Source organism: Rhinoderma darwinii, chromosome 2 (genome assembly GCF_050947455.1).
Source record: "Rhinoderma darwinii isolate aRhiDar2 chromosome 2, aRhiDar2.hap1, whole genome shotgun sequence".
In the NCBI taxonomy this organism is placed as follows: domain Eukaryota; kingdom Metazoa; phylum Chordata; class Amphibia; order Anura; family Rhinodermatidae; genus Rhinoderma; species Rhinoderma darwinii.
Window position 1 is genome coordinate 385119289 of NC_134688.1, and position 20969 is coordinate 385140257.

The 20969-nt window shown below is 41.0% G+C and overlaps 1 protein-coding gene across 3 annotated transcripts in view; it reads right to left on the reverse strand.

Annotated features, from left to right (window-relative positions):
• The window catches only part of TBL1X (transducin beta like 1 X-linked), a 276885-nt gene that overhangs the window by 67942 nt on the left and 187974 nt on the right, over positions 1-20969 (reverse strand). For all 3 annotated transcript variants that reach the window (XM_075853975.1, XM_075853977.1, XM_075853976.1), the window contains 2 exons: positions 20245-20352; positions 3192-3337 (listed from right to left, as the gene is read on the reverse strand). In XM_075853975.1, coding sequence (XP_075710090.1) covers positions 3192-3337; positions 20245-20302 — 204 coding nt within the window. In that variant the 5' untranslated portion in view covers positions 20303-20352. The remainder of the gene's footprint in view (positions 1-3191; positions 3338-20244; positions 20353-20969) is intronic.

The window sequence follows — 20969 nt, forward strand, 5'->3', positions numbered from 1 at the left end:
GAATCAACTGACAACTTGACAGAACTAAGGATAAAGTTTGAGTTGTATACACACATCATTATAGACACATCTACTTAGTGCTAGCCTAGGGTTTAACCAAAATTGTTCATATACGTTGTGTAATAATCTATGTGAAAATAAAGTAAAATTAACGAGAATATTAGTGAGTGCTGGGTATTTTATATTCTAATGTCTATTGGGATCGCTTCCCTTCCACATTTACCCATCAAGTTAAAACAAAAGTGGCAACTTTATTGATTCACCTATGGAACGTTTATTACAAACAACCTGCAACATTGAATATTTGACAAAGATTCAGGGGAATGGAGAAGATTACCCCTACCTAACTGTCACTATAGTAATAATAAAAATCTGCCCTAGGGGAAAGTGTGGCACTTGTCACACTCAACAGCAGTAATGTGTACTGCCTTTCTGGGATGTATGCATCATGTCCTGAACTATGAAAAAAAATGGTATTTATAGTTTTTCTTTTCACTCTCTATATGTAACCACACTGTTGACTGCATCATGTACTGTATATAAATATGTAGCGGGTGTAAATTATCATGTATACTACAGAAATCTGCATTGTGAAAATACTTTCTATTCCCACCCTAATTTTGTAAAGAATATTTGGACCTTGGGGGAGTCATGCAGCAGCTTCAAACACGAGTGACATTGCTCGAAGATTTCTGGAAGTTCAGAGCAGACTGAGTAAGCAATGAGTTATGTGACTCATACAATATAAATTAAATCTGCAATAATACTTAGAGCATAATGCGGATCTACAGTTACAGGCCATCATAGTTGTACAGACAACAGATCCTGGATGGAAGATTATCAGAATAACATGCAGCTTTGTCTGTCGAGCTAAGGGATATCATATATCGGATTGTGATGTCAATGCAAAATTATACTAAAATGTTTTATAAAGATTAGTAATATCCAATGCTATGAGTCTAATTGATATAGAAGGACTCTACATTGCCAGATATTGAACAGCTTTAAGAAACATTACCGTATGTCGCTTTTAATCTCAAGTGATAAAAATTCTATTATAATTCCAAACTAAAGAGGACCTGTCACTAGGTCATATAAGTTGAACTGGTTAACTGACCTGAATATCACTGTCTTCTTCATTCCAGCGCTATTTTTCTTTTTTTTTTCCTGGACCCCCCTCCCATTCTAGAGATATGACCCACAGTTTTGTTGGCTCCCTATATGCTAATATGCAATAGTTAGCCAACAGGTTGTAGCTTCTCTGCCCCTGATGCTGACCAATCAGCATGAGACAGCTTGAGGGTAGTTCACGCCCTGTTGGCCAACTACAGCCAATTAGCAAAGAGGGAGCCAACAAAACAGTGGGCCATACCTCTGGAATGGGGAGGGGGGAGGGGTCCAGGAAAAAAAGAAAAATATGTTTAACTTATATAACCTAGTGACAGGTCCTCTTTAAAACAAGCCTGTGAGTAGGACAGGACCCTTTCCATTAGTAAATTTTACAGATGCCATAATGCCACTAGGTGGCGCATTTGAAGCCACTAAGCGTCCACCAAAATTATAGGGGGATGGAAAACAGCTTTTCACCTATGCCCTATGAGCCATTCAGCAGAACTGAGAGGGGTCACATTTCCTTGCAGCCCTGACCGCTAGGTAACAGGAGGAGGCTAGAGGGTCTTACAAACTTCTTTTGATTTAATCATTGCCATTTTAGATGCCCTACTACAGCATTGATAAGGAACTGTAGAGATGTCCTAATCTAAGTATAACGGGAACCTGTCCTGATAACCTGACCCCTTTAAGTATACATAGCTGACAATACTAACTTTCAGTGTATTTGATTCAGCAGACTACCCATATTCTTAACACCCTCGGTCCACTGAACACTGTTCTTTCCTTTCTCGACTTCTTCAGTATTTTTTTTGCCCGTTATACTGTACTTCCTTTCCATTTCCTTTTTCTATGCTCTACGCTCCCCCCCCCCATTAAATTTCTTCCGCTCTCCTAGTAAGCAATAATGAAGTCTTCCAACCATCTGCATGTTATGTCCTTTCTTTAATTCAAACTTACTCTTATCAAACTGACTTTTCTGATGTATGCATTTACTAACTTGCTCATAGTGGTTTGTCATTCATTTCTCAATCAGAATGTTATAAAGGTATGATTGACGGGAGTTGAGCTGCTGCACTGCCTAGTGATTACAACAGAAAACCACCTTGTCTGTTCTTGGGGAGACTTGGTTGTATATGTGTTGTCACTCTCCATTGAGGTGAATGGAATTCAGAATATCCAGCTGCTTAGACTGTCTGTCTTGAGAGCAACAGGATCTGTTATCTGTTTCCACCAAGAATGGTGGACAGGGTCCCATCGGTCCCATGAATTGTTGAGATACCAGCGGCAAGGTACCTATTTATCATACTCTTATTGTAAATCATATCTGATCGGTGTCATACAAATTAACAAATGTAAAAGCATCTTTAAATCTGACATAATCCTTTCTACCATCAGGAAATTTATCCCAAATGGGGCCATCTTTGCAAATGATACCCAAAATAGGTGTTCCTGGGAAAATTTGTGTACTTTCATCTCACACTGCCTATTAACTTCCCTAGACAATCAAGCAGAGGCGCAACTTTATCGGGGTACAGAGGATGCAGTTGCACCCAGGCCCGATCCCATATCTACATTGAGTCTCAAGGCTTGAGAAGAGCTCTAGTGCTGAGCCGAAACGTTGCACATGTGCGAAATAAATTAGCTCTTTTTTCACCTTGATGTTTGGAGTGCTGCCTGTTTTTTTAATTTGTGTATCCATAAGGGATGATGGTCAGGTTCCTGGGGCGTGCACCCTTCCCCTATTGCCGTTGTTGCTGGACTGTGGACTTTTTGATTATCTATCTATCTATCTATCTATCTATCTATCTATCTATCTATCTATCTATCTATCTATCTATCTAGTGAGTAAAACTATTTTAGGTATAGTTCTAACCGTATGAAGCTCATTATTTTTAATTAACGTTCTCATGTTCTTGCAATTATTTGGAGTTAGAAGAGATTTTTGCTAGAAATAACCGTTTCACTTATGGGTTCAACATTATGTGCCAAAAGAAAGTCTAGGGCCACTTCCAGCAGCTAATGTAGTTATAATGTATTTATGCTGTGTCAGGAGGATGCTTTAATATTAAGGCACTTACTTCATTGATGCTGATCTCAGCTTCCACATACTGTAAACCTTTCTGCAGGATGGAGATAAGAGCTGCAGGTGGCACTAGTGTCCCATTGATATTGGACTGGCTGATGTGGCTTTCAATACCGAATGTAAATGCTGAGTGAGAGAAACCTGCAGACAAGAAGAGGCAGCCATGATATTCATCAACACAACACCCCAGCATTAAAAAAAATAAAAATAACAACAACTCTCTAGAGAAACAGATTTATAACCAGGCACTTGTTCTTCTCCATGGTTCGATACACTATAATATATTTTACAGTCTCATTAACGAAAGGATTTCAGTAGCTAATAAAATTTATACAATTTACGTGACATTTTCGTCTCTGAAAACACACTTCGTTTATTCATTACGGGTACTTTTATTAGCATTTTGCATGATGGCAGTGATTATGTCTTTCAAATGACTGTGTGTGTGCAGGAAATAAGAACATAATTATCCACAAAATGAAAATTGATTGAAATCTCTTGGAGAGATAGGAGTCATGATTAGTAAATCGGAATATGCAATATTTATGGTGACTCATGTGACCGGTAGAGCGGAGTCACTTTATGAAGGCTCATTTAAAATGAGAACTGGTAATATGTTATATAAAAGTCTCTTTATAGCTACCGTGTAACTGTGTGGAGATATCAGAGATGGAGGTTATAGGTATGAAGACTGTAGCTGCTTTGTTCCGATGTCCCCATGACAACTGTGCAGCCTTGCCATAGGCATATTGTACGGATGCAAGTAATTATCCATATCCATATCCATGTTTTAAAAGTGGTAGTATGTGGACAGTGATGTGGATGTTTCTTATGATCCACAACCTTGCGGCAGATTTATTATGTGTTGTAGAGGATTCTCCTCACTACCGTCATCAACAGGAACACTCTTACGCGACTGGGGAGAATACTGCTCCTTTAAATGTCGCGGACATAGGTGGTGCAGAGAATGTAAGCTTTTACTGATGCCTGACTTCTCACGGAGAGGCACATTGCTTTAACGTTGCATAAACAATAGTCACATCGTTACATAGTTAATAAGGTTGAAAAAAGACACAGGTCCATCAAGTCCAACCTATAATCCTACCATGTTAATCCAGAAGAAAGCAAAACCCCCATAATGCCAATTGCCTCATTAGGGGGGAAAAGTCCTCCCTGACTCCAAATCAGAATAAATCCCTGGATCAGCATCCCATCTCCAGAATCTAGTATTCATAGTTTGTAATATAATATTTTTCAGGATACTGCCTAACCCTTTGAGTTTCTTTGAAAATGGAAGAAGCGTCAACATTCAATGCGAACTGCAGAGACATATCAGGATGGTGAAGAATGGAAGCTGAAGTGAAGGCTCTCTTGAGGTTGGTGAATGCCGACTCTGCCTCAGGGGTCCAGACCTTAGCGTTCACTCCCTTCTTGTTGAGAGCTGAGATTGGAGCAGTAAGAGAAGTTTGGGATGAACTGATGGTAGAAATTTGCAAAACCAGGAAATCTCTGTATGGCACGGACACCTTGAGGACATGGCCATTCTAAGACGAACTTCACTTTCTCCGGATCCATCTGGATTCCACGATCTGAGATCACATAGCCCAGAAAGGGCAAGGATTTTTTTAAAATACGGACTTGCTAAGGCTTTACCAGAGAGGAGGTATACAATAAAGGCAACCTTGGTCAAACCAGAGTGAAAAAGATGTGCGTGCAACTGGAAGTGGATCTTGCACTGGTTGATAAAGCCTCTACAGGTTTTTGTATCTCCATTGTAACGAGGTGGAAGTGGCAACGAAATTCCGGACCCAGAACTGACCGGAATGATAGCGGGTAATGGAGTAGGGGAAGCAGCAATAGATGCGAGCGTGTGGCAATACAGTTAACCGCTTGCAGCAGCTGATCCTGGCGTGTTCGAAAATCTCACATATCCTTTTGCATTTGTTGGATCGGCGTCTTTGGTTGACCAGTGGGATCCATGACCTGAGCAAACGGTCACGGCTGTGGAATATGTGGACCCATTGGGCCACTCCGCTGTAGCGGAGTAGCAGCTGGTCAACCAAAATGTCAATGACAGCCACTAGGGAGAGGGTACCTGGATTGCTGGCTCATGCCAGATAATCAGAAGCAAGCTGGTGCCGGACTATCGGACTTGTCTCAGATACATCATCACGAACCCTGGACTTGGCACAGACACTGGACTTGAACACAGAAGTTGTCTCGGACACTGGACTTGGCAAGGATACCGGACACAGATGGTGAAGTCGTCTTGGACTCTTGATTTGGCACGGACACAGATACTGGATATGGCATACAGGATACAGCTAGGGAACCTAGCAGGACAAATACTGGGAAGACACAACATTGCTCAGGCACTGGAGAAAGTGGCAAGATTCCTTTTAAAGGCCAGCGTGCTCAGGTATATGTTGGGGATAATTTTACTGGTGCGCGCTGACCCTTTGAGGCTTGGCACGAGCACGCACGCGGACATTATGGGACAGCTGGGGAGAGGAAGCAGAGAGCACAGCGTACCGGTGTCCCTGGAGAGGGAAACGCCAGTGAGGAGACACAGTCCTGCGGTCGCGGCCACTGGTAAGAGGGGGATGCCGGCGGTCATGAGAGGAAGTGTTGTCATGGGGACACTGGAGGCACTACAGCAAGGAAGCTAGCAACTTAAATCAATGACCTCTTCACACAACAATTAGGCCTTATTCACGCGAATGTGTTTAACGTCCGTGATGCTCGCTTGAAAATCACACGCGTCGCACGGACCTATGTTAGTCAATGGGGCCGTTCAGACATTCCGTGATTTTCACGCAGCGTGTGTCCGCTGCGTAAAACTCACGACATGTCCTATACTTGGGCCTTTTTCGCGCATCACGCACCCATTGAAGCCAATGGGTGCGTGAAAATCACGCACAGCACACGGAAGCACTTCCGTGTGTCGCGCAACAATAGATAAAGAAATGAAGGAAAAATATAAAAGCACTTCCTTCATTTCTTTTTCTAAACATCAAAACCGCATGTCATAAGGATGGCATATGCGTGAAAATCATGCAGCCACACACCAATCACTGATGACAGACCTAACTGCAACGCATATTAGTATGTGTATGTGGACAAATCATGTCCAAGACCAAAATCACTTCTCCAGTGGAAGTTTATTAGCAGATTCTGGTTTTACTGCTGGAGATAGTGTTTTTCTTTCAACCAAACCCCGCCATATTATTAGATAGCATTAGGGTAAAGCCACGCGGAGCAGCCCTGACACGGTCGCAAAGCGCCTAACAACCGCGCCGGCACCATGTTTGGTGTGGCTGTCAAACAGCCTATTAGTGGCCGCATGTTAACTTGGGTAAACTGTCCATTTATCTGCAAAATCGTGTGGCCATGAATTAATACACCCTTTTTTGCCGCACGATTTTTCAAATGACCTCCTATTCATTCTCTATGGCAGCGCCGGAAAAAGCCGAGCACTGCACTCGGCTATCTCCGATGCTCCCATAGAGAATGAATGGAGCGGCAGTGCGCATGCGCATGTAACCGGAATACCTCTTAACAAAGTATTTGTTAGCTGCTCCTACACAGTGCCAGCGTGGTTGGCCGCGTTGCCACCGTGTCAGGGCCGCTCTGTGTGGCCATACCCTAAAAGCACATAATTGTGCCCCCTCCCTGGGTGTTTCTGAAAGTTTTTGTGGGCATTGTAGGCAGGGTTGAAATATCCCTTGAAAAGGGATGCAAGAGATTTTCATTCAGTATGCAATGTCACCCAAGCATAGACGGAGTCCATATCTACATTGTTATTTATGCTGCCTCACCTACTTACTTCTTCCTGGTCCCCTCTCAGAAGATTCTGGAGTTAGGCTTTATTCAGACGTACGGGAAATACGTCCGTGCAACGCGCGTGATTTTCACGCGCATTGCACGGACCTATATTAGTCTATGGGGCCGTGCAGACATGTCCGTGATTTTTACTCAGCGTGAGTCCGCTGAAAAAAAGTCACGACATGTCCGTTCTTTGGGCATTTTGCGTCAATGGGTGCGTGAAAACCACGCATGTCGCATGGAAGCACTTCCGTGCGAACTGCTTGATTCGCGCAACAGCTGTCAAAAGGATGAATGAAAACAGAAAAGCACCATGTGCTTTTCTGTTTACAAACATCCAAACGGAGTGTCATAATGATGGCGGCTGCGCGAAAAGCACGCAGCCGCGCATCATATGCTGCTGCCACACGGAGCTGTTAAGTGGCTTTTGTGCAGGCAAAATGCAGCGTTTTTGCGTGCGCAAAAACGACACGCTCGTGTGAATCCAGTCTAAGTTTGTATTGCCCTCCTGCCTGTAGCTGGTTGGATTTTTATCGCTGGGAATATATTCATAATCTTTTCCTTTTTGTTAAACTTCTTGCTAATTTTGACTTTATTTTGCTCATTTCAAGTCACAGATGGCGATTGAAAGATCAGATTATGGGGAGGAGGAGCTTAAGGGCTGACCTGCCCGATGGGAATCCCGAGGCCAGAATATTCTAAAACACGCCCCTTAAAGGTTTAAAGGTGTAATGTGAAATAAAGTTTAATAAAGCTGCGACCGACCCCATCCAACAAAAGATTTATTGTGTTGTGTGTTTATATATGGTAAGTTATGTCTGTCATGAGTGGGCCCAAGGGCTAAGATGTAATTTGTCTAATGGCAGTTGGAACACCATTTCATAGTTTGCATATAGAGTCTACATAAAATGTTGTACAGATGATGTCACAGCAAATATTAAAGCCTAGTGCTGCATTTACAGTTTAGAGCTGAAATCTCCAGGCATTTCCTGCTGGTGCAATGACTTCACAAAGTTTGATCTGGGAAGTTGTAATCTGGTAAGAGTCATATTTATACCAGTCACTGTACAGTAATCGGATGTAAAAGAAAAAAAATGACATGACCCACCCACTGCATTATAGGAGCTTAGGTAAAATGTTAGGCATGTATTCTTTTTGAACAGTAAATAACAGAATTGTAAATGCAGCTCTGGGTTATAACACTAACTAAGGATAGAGTAAAATGGTTTTACTCCCAGGGCTGGAGGAAATAGGGCACGTGTCCTGGGCCCCCACCACCTTGGGACCTAGGAAGCCTCCACCACCCACCAACACTGATGACTGTTTGCTGATCCTTTTTTACAGAGAAGAGGTAAGGAGGTAGCCACAAGGCTTTGTTCTCACTAATATCTTGTTTTCCCTTTTTACAGGATATATGATGGATATGACAGATCTGTTATGATCCGTCATGATCATTTATAATCTGTTCAAAGGATCTGTCATAATCTGTATTAATGACCTTTTTTTGAAAAAAAAAAAAATCCTATTAACTTATAATGAGAACATCAGGTTTGCGTTAGCTATCCATTTTTTAGGCTCTGTTTATATCTGCATTCATATTTTCGTTTTTCTATTCCATCCCTGTATTGACTTTTATAGCGTCTGTTGGGTTTCCATTATGGTGTCAGAGATGTTACATAAAAAATAGCCACATTATTTTTTCCAGAATTTTTGACGGAGCCTCTAACGCAGGTGTGATCAGAGTCTTACTGGATAGAATAGCGCAGCATACTGCAAAATTCTGTCCTTCAAAAAACAACAGAAACCTTGTGGAAAATAACTAATGCAAGTATGAAGAGAGCCTTAGTCTCTCTTCACAGAGTCAGAGGCTCCGTTAGGTGCTTCCTTTGCAGATTCCTTCACATTTGGTGAAAAAAAATAGTGCTGCATTTCTTTCAAAGTGACGGACATCTTGGCAGAACCTGACAGACCCCATTATACGTAATGACGGATCCGGCACTGTGTCATGGTTTCTGTTATAAACGGAAACCATAAATTAGATGTGAACGGAGCCTTACTCTCCCATTTAATGTGTAAGGGAGTCGCTGGCTTAGCTGTCTATTTAACTCTTATACTGTAGACTTCAGGGAGTGTGCCACACGCATGTATGGCCACCTCTCCTATATGTGACTACCATAAGAGGATCAGGTGGTGTCCATGTCCCAGAATTGGCATTTTTTGCCCTGGTGCCTGCACCAACCTTAATCCCACCATGCCTCCCCCAATATTCTAATTATCTAAGAATCGAATTATATTACAGCTATCTTAATTAACAAATGAAAACATTATTTTTATAGTGAATATAGATAAAGTCCATGGCAAAGTATGGGGTGGGTTGAGGCATAACTTTTGTGAAGGGGAACGTCACCGTGCAGAACATTTGCACATCCATTGTTGTTTTGCTCCTTGTTAAGGACATTTGCATTTGCACAAAACAAAGCTCACTACAATGCTTCTTCGTCTGTGGATTATAAATGAGGCTTATTGTGTGAGTCACTATTAAAAGTCCCAATTTCAACATGATATACAAAATTAATACTGATTCTGGGTCTCCAGAGAGAGACTAATCTGCTTATAATAACATTTCTCTGAGCCCTCCTCGCTATTGGAAGTAATTATATGTCTGATTTTTTTATGAAACCATTCTGCAACCAAAAACATGTTCTTATGTTTTCATTTGCATATTTCTTGTGCAGCGTATAATCTAAACCTACACTGAAAAAAAAACCCTGCTGAGCGATTTGGGAGGATAACATACAAAGTAGGATATGTGGTAAATTACAGTCCATTGTCACTGTGAGTAATTTGATTTCCTAAACATATTCCTCAGAATAAAAAGACCTACTATTAGAAGACATGCAGTAATGCAAGCTTGTCTTTCTGTTTTTAGGCAACTATTTTCTGAAACATTTTTTTCTGATGTAATCTATGTTTAGGTTCCCTTAGGCCTCAAGCACACAACTGTGTTTGGTCCGTGATATCCGGACCATATGTCGGCCGCATTTCCCGGACTAAAGACAGTTCAGAGAGCCAGAGTTCCTGGCATCATAGTTATGTTTGACGCTAGGTATCCCTGCCTTCCCGCGGCAATACTGTCCTGTACTGTAATCATGTTTTCAGTACGACACAGTATTTTCGCGGGCAGGCACGGACTCCTAGCATCATACATGACTATAATGCTAGGTACTCCGGCTCCCTGAACTGTGTTCCCTCCGGGAAATGCAGCCAACATACGGTCCGTATATCATGGACCAAACACGGTCGTGTGCATGAGGCCTTATTCTCTAAGTCTAGGTATTAGTAGACTTTCAATAAATGAAAGTGGAATTCCAGGTTCACCCCTTACTCCTTTGGCCAGGCATATGTAGAAATGTATTTTAGTTGTTGTTTAGTTGTAGTTTATATTCAATCTGTCCTTGCTTTTAGGCCTTATTTACAAAGTAATATTACTGATCCATAGTCAGGCGCTAATACTTATACGGTACCTCCAAATACCTCCCATTTTATACGGAAGCATATGGAATATGTGACAAAAATTTTGTCATGTTCCAATGCATGCCGTATAATGGAGGTATTCCTCCTAGAGAAAATAGTGCTGTAGGGTAGCACCAAAAAGTGTCAAAATATGTTTAAAAAATAGAGAACCTTAGGGACTCCATGTGCTGCCGTACAGGCTCTGTGGTGTTAGGGAAATCTTCTTCACATGTACTGATTTGATAGTGAGCTTGTGGTTATATACTGCAGTTAATATGAGCGCACAGAGCTGCACTGTTAAGCATGAGCCACTGATGAGACAGGGGGTGTATTTCAGACTACCTCAGAATTCCTTTGCAGCTTCAGCTACCATGTAGCTAAGGGGCAGTCACTAATTAAAGCTGTGCTATAATGGAGAAGAGCTGAATAGCAGCCATGCTTCAAATGCTGAGGAATGTAAATAACAAGTAAGCATCATTCCTCCTTTGAAACGACTTAAAAGGTCATATTAGGGCACTGCATAATTATCAGTTCTCTAATACATTAAACCCTCTTTGAGAAGACTTCCCAAAATTGCACAATTGTATTCTTTTGGGGAGGTCCTCTCAAAGAAAAAAGTATACCAAATGCTGGTTAAAGTCTTTAATTCAATCAGCAAACATGTATAGAACGAGGATGAAACGATGAAACACCCCAAAAACAATAACGCCGTTTGCTTCCGTCTCAGTCCCCACCATGACTCCACTTTCTTTCTCAGTCCTCAGCATGGCTCCACTCTCTTCATTCCCCAATATGACTCCACTCTCCTTCTCAATCCCAAGCATGGCTTCCTTGTCCTAGTTTCTCCCCAGCATGGCTTCACTCTCTTTCTCAATCCACACCATGGCTCCACTCTCCTGCTCAGCCTACAGCATGGCTGCCCTTTCCTCCTCAGTCCCCAACATGACATGACTCTCCTTCCCAATCCCCAGCATGGCTCCCTCTCCACAGTTTCCATCCTGGCTCAACTTTCACTCTAAGTTCCAAGCATGGCTCCACTTTCCTTCTCAGTCACCAGCATTGCATCCTCTCTTATTCTTTCCAGCATGGCTAAGATGTTTTCATTTAAACGATGGCTCCTTTCTATAAACCGGCACCAGCAGTCAGTGCTGCAGTTTATTGCACGAGCTGAGCTCTGTTCACATGCAGCATGACATTAGCTGCAAACAGAGCTTGGCAAGTCCCCTACTTTCCTCTAGTAAGTGGCATCTTGCTCCCCGGCATTAAAGTCAGTCAATCAGGGGATGCATTGGTGCTGGAAAGGAGGAATTAAGAGTAGAGATTTAAAGCTCATAGTCCATGTACAGTCCCCCTCTTTAAAAAGATCCACAAACAAGAGACAAGGCAGCACTTCTAAAGGGAAGGGGAATTTATTCACCCACAAATGCGACGTTTCAGTCCAACAGGACCTTTCTCAAGCATCCAGACAGCCAGATTGCGATTATGTGGGTGCTTCCGACTACACAGTCAGGCTGTTATAGACTATGGTCCAGACTGCATAGTCATATTGCTGTTATAGGGGTGCTTCAGACTACACAGTCAGATTTCTGTTATATGAGTGCTTTAGTCTGCTATTATAGGGGAGGTCAAGACTACAGAGCCAGACTGCTGTAATAGGGGCAGTCCACACTATACAGTCAAACTGCTTTTATAAGGGGAAAATCCTGACTACACAGTCCGAATATTGTTATAGGAGCGGTCCAGACTACATAGCCAGATTGCTGTTCAACAACTAACTGTTTTTGTTTTCATTACCACTCTGAAACAGAATGATGAGACTATTACAAACATGGCTATACCTTATGCTTTATGCTGGAGACATGTTTTATTAGCTACCATAGTTTGTAGATAAACAAAACACAGAACAATGGTATTATTTTCAGCAAATTTATAATTCTAAGTAACATGCCGGGTGACCAAGAGTAGCAGAAAATAATACAGATAACTGTCAAAACCTATGTATCAGCACATTCTCCTTACACAACCAATCTAACATAAAAGACTTGATGGCAGTCGTGTCAGGGCACAGCTGGCAGCAGGAAGTCCTAGACTTTACGTCTCTCTGTTTACACAAATCCATACCAAAGCCAATGCATCAGTTCTCCATTGTTCCTAGAGAAGGCTTACAGATGCAAACTTTACTCATTTACTTAAAGTCCAAGCTAGTTTTAAACAATAGTATCATTAACAATAGCAATGCAAGATTTTAATGTGCAAACTAACAATATGTGATCACACCTGATACATTTATGAACACATCAGCGGCCTAGAGTATATATCCATTGTGGCTAATACTGTAGATCACACAATAGCATTTTATTGTCATTTGCATATTCAATCGTATTTTTTTTTTACTATTATATTTCTATTCGCTTCACCAAGCCAGAAAGCTATTGCTATGCATTATTTTTGCCACTAGACTTTCAGTTTTTTAAGGTGAGAGAGGTTTCAGTTTTTTAACTGTTTTATAAATGCTCCTGAAATCCAGGCTCAGGTCTCAGGGACCATGACTGTATAGGTGTAATGTGTTTAATTACGCACACAGGACAGTCTATGGATGTGCTGCATGCAAATATTTCAACGTAGAAAGCATCAGGGGTCACCATTATTTTTAAAGGGGATAAATAGTGCCATACGGTTTCCAAAAATATAGTACATACAACTGCCAGATAATTCCACACAGTGCCCAGACATATACAGTATGGAGGCAGTGTTGTGTCCAGGCAGTGTCACACAATGACACAATAAACTGTGCCATACATTGCCCAGGAAAATAGTACATACAATACCCAGATGATACCACACAGTACACAGATGTATAGAGTATCGAGTGCCATATATTGGATACAGCTCCTCAATAACATCATGGAATGATGTCTATATTGTCCCACACAATGCCACAATAGTTCCGTGCAGTAGTATACAGATCCTATAGTATGCAGATTACTGTTTGCTTTCAGGACTTGTGGGCCGTAGGCTTTTTCCAGCTTGTGGTTTCCATGGTACATGTGGTAATTGTAATCTTAAAAAAAACATAAAAGGACCTAAATGTGGCCATGAGCTGGTACAGTAGGTCAGTGGATGCGTTTTTTTTAAATTTTACTGTTGGTCCATTTGACATTAGATGACATATTAGCCATTAAACCAGTCTTTGACTTCATTTGACTTGAGATTGTAGTTGCAACTTGTCATCTGTGTGTATTTTATGGCTAAAGACCATGGAAGTCCAGAAAAATTTGTGAAATATCAGAATGGATTATCATCGCACTGTGGACACGAGATGGAGCTCTCAAATGTTTCATGCAAAGCCTTTGTTTCGACTTATCTTGTAAATGGAATTTTCATTGCTTAATAAGATAATTATCTTATGTCACCAAAAAATACAAAAGTGCATCTAAGCAGCGTTCCCATTATCACAAGTGACATTCTTTCTCCTTGGCAGTATAACTTCATTAGCTGTTCTATTTCTCATCTCTAATGTCACTTTTCCAATATCTCACCATGGCACCATCACAGGTCCTTACTGTTGATGACATAATATGAAATTGAACTCTAATTCTTTTCCTTTGCTGTGAAGTGTGAAAAACAGTTAATCTTGACATTTTAGTGAGATATGAGTTTTCACATTACTATATTGCTGCATTTTCTGACTATAAAATATATCTATTTTTAAAGCACGGACGGAAGTCGCTATAAGAGACAGCTGTGCCATCCGAGCTATACGTTGCTCACTGCCTTTCTAATTGTTATGAGGAAATTAGACGTGTTGAGTTTAAGCCATTGAATATGATTTAGAGGTTGATTTAAAAAACTGTAAATGAAATAATACAGCTTCCCCAGTTTATGTAGAAGTGATAAATACATGGCTATTTCATCAATTCTTCAGAAATAATGGCTACGGGTCATTGCTCTTCTTACATAATAAGAAATGAATTGTAATAAAGCAAAAAAAATAGCATTTTCTATGCAATAATTTTCTATGCATTCATATATTCAGACCTCTGTCTGAATACTTCTCAATGTCACAGTGTGAAAATTAGGATGACACTAATTGTATCCTTCATTATTTGGCATTAGTAGTAAAAAACATCACACAAATGATAAATGAACCCAATTATTGTAAGACTCATTGTATTAAACACAACACAAAGTTGGCGCAATGTGCGAGTTTGTGCCACATTCATTAACTGTAGCACCACCCTCTTGATGAACCTGACAAGAACAGGTTGGACACTGGCATTGTTTTCCAATAGTTTTCTACTTAGAAATTGTTCATTAATGAGCCAACTGTTTTCAGCACGTTCACATATGTCCGAAATAGTGGTACAGACGCTTCCTAGTGATGACGTTCGGCCCAGATGCCATATTTTTCAATGAAAACTCCTTTTTCTAAAATGGTCTTACAGAAAAACTGTAATTTTGCCCTTAGCAACCAATAAAAGTTCACCTTTATTTCATAAACTGCTCTGATAAAATGAAAGCTTCACTGTGATTGGCTGCTATGGGCAACAAGGCCAAGTTTCCTGTCAGACAGTTTTGATGAATGAGGCCCATTATTGTTTCCAATATTTCTGCTTTCTATCAGTGAATAGAATTTTTTTTTGCTATAGCCAGGGGCTAAAACTTGTCCTGATCATGTGTAGCTGTTCCTATTGATTATGCTCTAATGCAGTAAGTCTCAAACTGTGAGGAGTTGGGGGGCCCCCTAGTAGTTGGTGAGGTGCAGCTAAGTTGGCAATTTTTCACAGAGGTGATTATAAGCTGCATAGGCCGTTCTATGGTTGCACCAATCTCTGGTTTGGTAACATAACTGACTCCTTTTGTGTTTATTTTAATGTTCTACTGGGTTCATGAGATATATTTCTAAAAAAAAAAATTGTCACGAACTACAATCACTGCAGGGGCCTTGGTATCACCGGGTTCTGACTGGTGATGCCTCAGTAGATGCCCTGCTCCAATGTAGATATGTTTAAAAAATAAAAAATAAAATAAGCAAAGTATAAAATATCTGATGTGCCATTAAAAAAATCTGTAATAAATGTGGGTCATTAAAAGATTTTAAGTATTGAGTTCTGTATTTTCAGGCATTAAAATCCAGCTGGAAGAGAGTAGCATTTACATGACAGCGACCTACACTACCCATCTGCGGGACCATTATGTGATCATCGTATAGTAATTCTAGTGATGCCAACATAACAATGCCAAATAAGCCAGATGCTAGTTCAAGGAATTTATCTTTCACATCCTGACATCTGGATTTTGGAACTGTCATTCATAAGGGAGGAGAAGTGTTGGAAAGAGATTATAATATACCAAGCCATTAATCTATCAGACCAAGCAATTTGCCTCCTGTTAAAATGTGCAGATATAATAAAGAGACATTAAGCCGATATACAGTATATCAGCCAAAATCTTTTCCAATGATATTCATGAAGCAGGAAAATGTACTAAAATAATACATAGCAGGAAAATTTTTTTATCATGAAATGTTGAAAATATAGGTATGTGGGAATAAATGGACCTTTAACCTGTTGTTCGGGGAGAGACAAACCTGCTAACCACATATTCCTGATTCAGGTAGGTGATTGTAAGGGAGCATTTTTTTGTATCTAATTCCCTAGGTAACTCTTCATTGGTTGTATCTTACAAGCATGTTGGCGTGCAGAAGAGTAAGGGCATGCCCAGACGTGGCGGAGTTCTTCCGCCACTGTCCGCATCAATGCCGCACAGAATCTGCGTTGCAGATTCTGTTGCGGCTTTGCCTAAAATGGGTATTAAATTGATGCGGACTAGCCGTTGCGTATTGAGGGGAAGAGGGCTTCCCTTCTCTCTATGAGTGCAGGATAGAGAGAAGAGACAGCCCTTTCCCTAGTAAAAGTAAAAAGAAATTCATACTTACCCGGCCGTTGTCTAGGTGACGCGTCTCTCTTTCGCCATCCAGCCCGACCTCCCTGGATGACGCGGCAGTCCATGTGACCGCTGCAGCTTGTGATTGGCTAAAGCCGTCACTTGGACTGAAACGTCATCCTGGGAGGCCGGACTGGAGGAAGAAGCAGGGAGTTCTCGGTAAGTAGGAACTTCTATTTTTTTTGCAGGTTGATGTATATTGTGATCGGAAGTCACTATCCAGGGTGCAGAAACAGTTACTGCCGATCGCTTAACTCTTTCAGCAACCTGGAAGTGACTATTTACTGATGTCGCCTAGCAACGCTCCCGTAATTACGGGTGCACACACGTAGTCACCCGTAATTACTGGTGCACACACGTAGTCACCCGTAATTACGGGTGCACACACGTAGTCACCCGTAATTACGGGAGCCCCATTAACTTCCTCAGTCTGGCTGTAGACCTAGAAATACATAGGTCCAGCCAGAATTAAGAAATGTCATGTTAGTAAAACCAATACGCTTCGCAGCACACACAACATCTGCGGACTTCATTGCGGAATTTTGACTCTCCATTGAAGTCCGCAACAAGTCCGCTACATGTCCGAAACAACCAGTGTATGCTGTGGACACCAAATTCCGCACTGCAGCCTATGCTACGCAGCGGAATTGTCCGCAATGTGTAAATGAACCCAATCACAAAGCTGTGGAAGGCAATGGAGAAACGTGTACGCTGCGGATTTCCACTGCGGACTGTCCGCAGCGGAATTCCAGAGCAATTCCACCACGTCTGGTCATGCCCTTAGGGTCCTCTTACACGGCCTGACATGGGCCGTGTAAACGAGCGCCGATCAACTAGACAGCTCGTCGATTGGCGCTTGTTTGCTCCTTTCACAAGAAGCAATGTGTGCGGACGAGGGGAACGTTACTACGATCGCTCGTCCAAATACATTTCTATCATGTCGGCAGCACATCTCCCAGTTTACACAGGGAGATGATCTGCTGAAAATAATATTTCTTGCAGCATAAACAATAGATTCAACCAATGAACAAGCATTTGCTAGTTCATTGGCTGATTGTTGCCCCGTTTACACAGGGTGGTAATCGGGAGTAAGCGTCCACATTCGTTTGCCCAATCATTGGCCTGTGTAAAAGGGCCTTAAGTATCCTCAATTTATATTGATACCTAAATACACGGTTCTACATATAGCTCCAAAGTATTCGCTCCTCACTGGAAATAGCATTCCATGCTGTGGAGAAGATTATTTTTAAACCTCTGTGCAGTCTTCAACAGCTAACTTGAAATTCTTCTGTACACGAGGCTATCATTGCTAAGTTTATGCAAGCAAACGACTGAAGCGGACGCAAACTCTGGGATACCATGGAAAAAGTAACATATAAAATAACTTGGGTGTAACATTGCACTTTGGAGTGTCAATTATGGTGGTATTCTAAAATGCAAAAATACACATCTAGCAGGTGCGGATTTGTCACCCGACACCTGTTATCACTATGCATAATGTGGTGACACGTTGCACAAACCAATGGTGACAGGCAGTGTAGAAAAAAGCTGTCCCTTTGCCCTACATTCTGTGCCCCACAAATGACATAACGTGCCAAGTGACCTATTGGCGTACGCTACATCTGTAAAGATCGTCTAGAAAACCCAAGTTCCAAGCAGTCTCATTATTCTAAGTTTATGTATTTAACTGCAGTGTGAAATCTCCTTTCTGTGTCCTTGGGTAAGTTTACATAACACAATTCTTCTTTATTCCATCCATGAACACAATACATGAGGTGGAATAATAAGCGTTATTGTTCTCCACGCTTACATTCAAAATATGCTCGTGCCCAGTGAGTTACACGTCTTAGAAATATTAAGAAAGGTCAAGGATGTATTCTATTGACCCCGGCAGCAGATCTCATTGATGTGCTGCAAATGGAATACATTCTGCATAAAAACCACGTATTTTTCAGTGCGGAGTTCAAACCAAGTATCAGCAGAACAACAATATTTGAATTCTTCTCATTTCTCAGCCACCCCGCTGTTACACAGCTGAGACCTATTTGTAATGTTCCGGGAAGGCTTCATTGTTCACAATCCTCTTCTTTTCTGCCGTGTTATCATATAAATACCAAAGTTCTTAAAGGGACATTAGTGTACTTAAGGTTTAGTACATAATTGTTTAAAATGTATGTGCCAGTTTCAAGTACTCTGCTTGTTTTCAGTGAATGAAAGCATTATATTTTTTAAATGGAAAGGATTAAATTTCGTGAATACTTACTATTTCTCACAGCTGAAGGTTTGCTACAAATGTAACCAGTCGAAGCAATCTCCTGTGAGCAAAACAAGCTGGACGCTTGGCTGATATATTTTACCTACACTGATGCATTGTAGCAAACATCAGGACAGAGGATTGCCAAGACTGGATCTAAATGTAGAAAATTCTATAAGGGCATGGTCACACGTGGCAGAGTTTTTCCGCTGCAAATTTTAGTGCAGATTTGGGGCAATTATGCAACGAATCTGCACCAACATTTGCATATTTGACAGGTAATTCAGACGTTGCAGAAAACACAGTGGACTTGCCACAGATTTCAGTTTTTGCATTGCAAAGGCTGAAATACGCAGTGAAATTCCGCTTCTTCTCCGCAACAGACAGTGCATGCTGCGGAGGGAAAATTCCGCACTGCAGCCTATGGTCCGCAGCGGAGTTTTCCGCAATGTCTGAACTAACTTGCCTAGAAATGTATTGAAACAAATGTAAAAAACGGCCGCTGGAGAATTCCACTGCGGACTGTCCGCAGCGGAATTCCACAGCAATTTCGCCACATGTGAACATGTCTTAAGAAGTAAGGTCTGCACAGGTTTTCAGTCTTTAGATGTAAACAAGAATGGACTTCATTTATCAAAACAGTCTAAGGGTAGGACAGGACTTGACCTGCATTACACAGCCCAAAAAAATATTTGAATGGGCACTGCAGGGAAATTGAACTCTTCGGCTACTTTCACATGGCAGTATTTTGGGCAGTATTTTGCTTTAGTATTTAAAAGCCTAAACCACACGGGGATCCAAAACGCAGAGGTAAATATCTTTCCATTATACTTTTTATCTGTGTAGGTTCCACTCCTGGTTTTGGCTTCCAAACACTAATGCCAAATACTGACCAAAATACTGCCATGTGAAAATTGTATTTTTGACAAGTTTCCTTATAAATGACAACTGATCACGGGGGGGGGGGGCGTTACGGACACCCAGCAGGGGGACACATTGTGATCTGTTTATTGTCAAGGAACCGTAGGGATTGTCAAAAGTTAAACTGAACTGGAAAATCAGAAGCTACACTGTGATTAGTTGCTGTCGGCCAGTTTTTCTGTTAGATAAATGAGGCCCATGTTTATATTCCCTGACAGTAAGCAGAGACCTTGAATATGGTGAGAAATTGAAGACGTACGTGGTTTAGAAAGTTGTTCAAAAATTGTGTTATTTTTCATGAGAATTCACATTTAAATGCCAATCCCTGAAAATGTGAGCCACAAAAGGGTGGACAAAATAAGGTCACTTGCATAATGACCAATCGTATTCCTATCCATTACCTTACGTTTCAAGACACTTTGTACATATATTATAAGGCTATAAAATTAAATAAAACTGGGAAATGGTTTAAAAAGTATTAAACCATATGGAGTTCTATGTTCAGCTTCAATGCGGCCACATTAAGACCATCTGAAACTGTAATTATAGAGTATTTTGGGTTGGGAAAAAAAGGAATGGTAATTCTTACCTGACTCTTGAAGATAGCGATACACCAAGAAATTCACCTCGTCACTGGTTATGCTCATCTTAGCCTCACCTCAGAATGATGAGGTCTACAGGAAGTGAGATTCCCGCTCTGGAAGGAAATGAAAAGAACGTAAATATGATAGTTCGAAACAAAAAAGGTTGTTTTTAGAAAATATATTATTGGACTTGTGGGGTTCATAAACACAAAACCATATTGTTTTGGTCAATGGAACACAGTGTACCTATATGATGAGAAAGTATGTGTTGCCTGAAGCAACCTATAGTAACACATCAAATTACCGTGGCCAACTACAGTGACTTACATGAAAGTCGCTTGCACATGCAAGTTTCACGCAACTTTTACATAAAATATAAAAAAGAAAGAGATAAAAAAAAAAGTCTACGTGTAGCCCCAACGGTAAACACTGATAAAATGTATTGACTCTTTTAAAATTTCTAGAATTTAGGCAATAATTAAAAAAAATTATTTGACACTTGGTTGTATTAGGTGTTGACGGTAAAACGTTATTGGGGAGATTTATGGAAAATGCAGCAAAGAAAAAGTGAAGGGGTTGTCTATATTTTCATTTTCTAAAAGGCCTCTGAAAAATGAGAGCTAAAATCTGATTGGTTGCTTTGGATCCAATTTTCCCTTGCACTAATTTTGATAAATCTCCCACATTGGTGCTTGATATTTCAGTATTTTTGATGACATCAGTGACACCA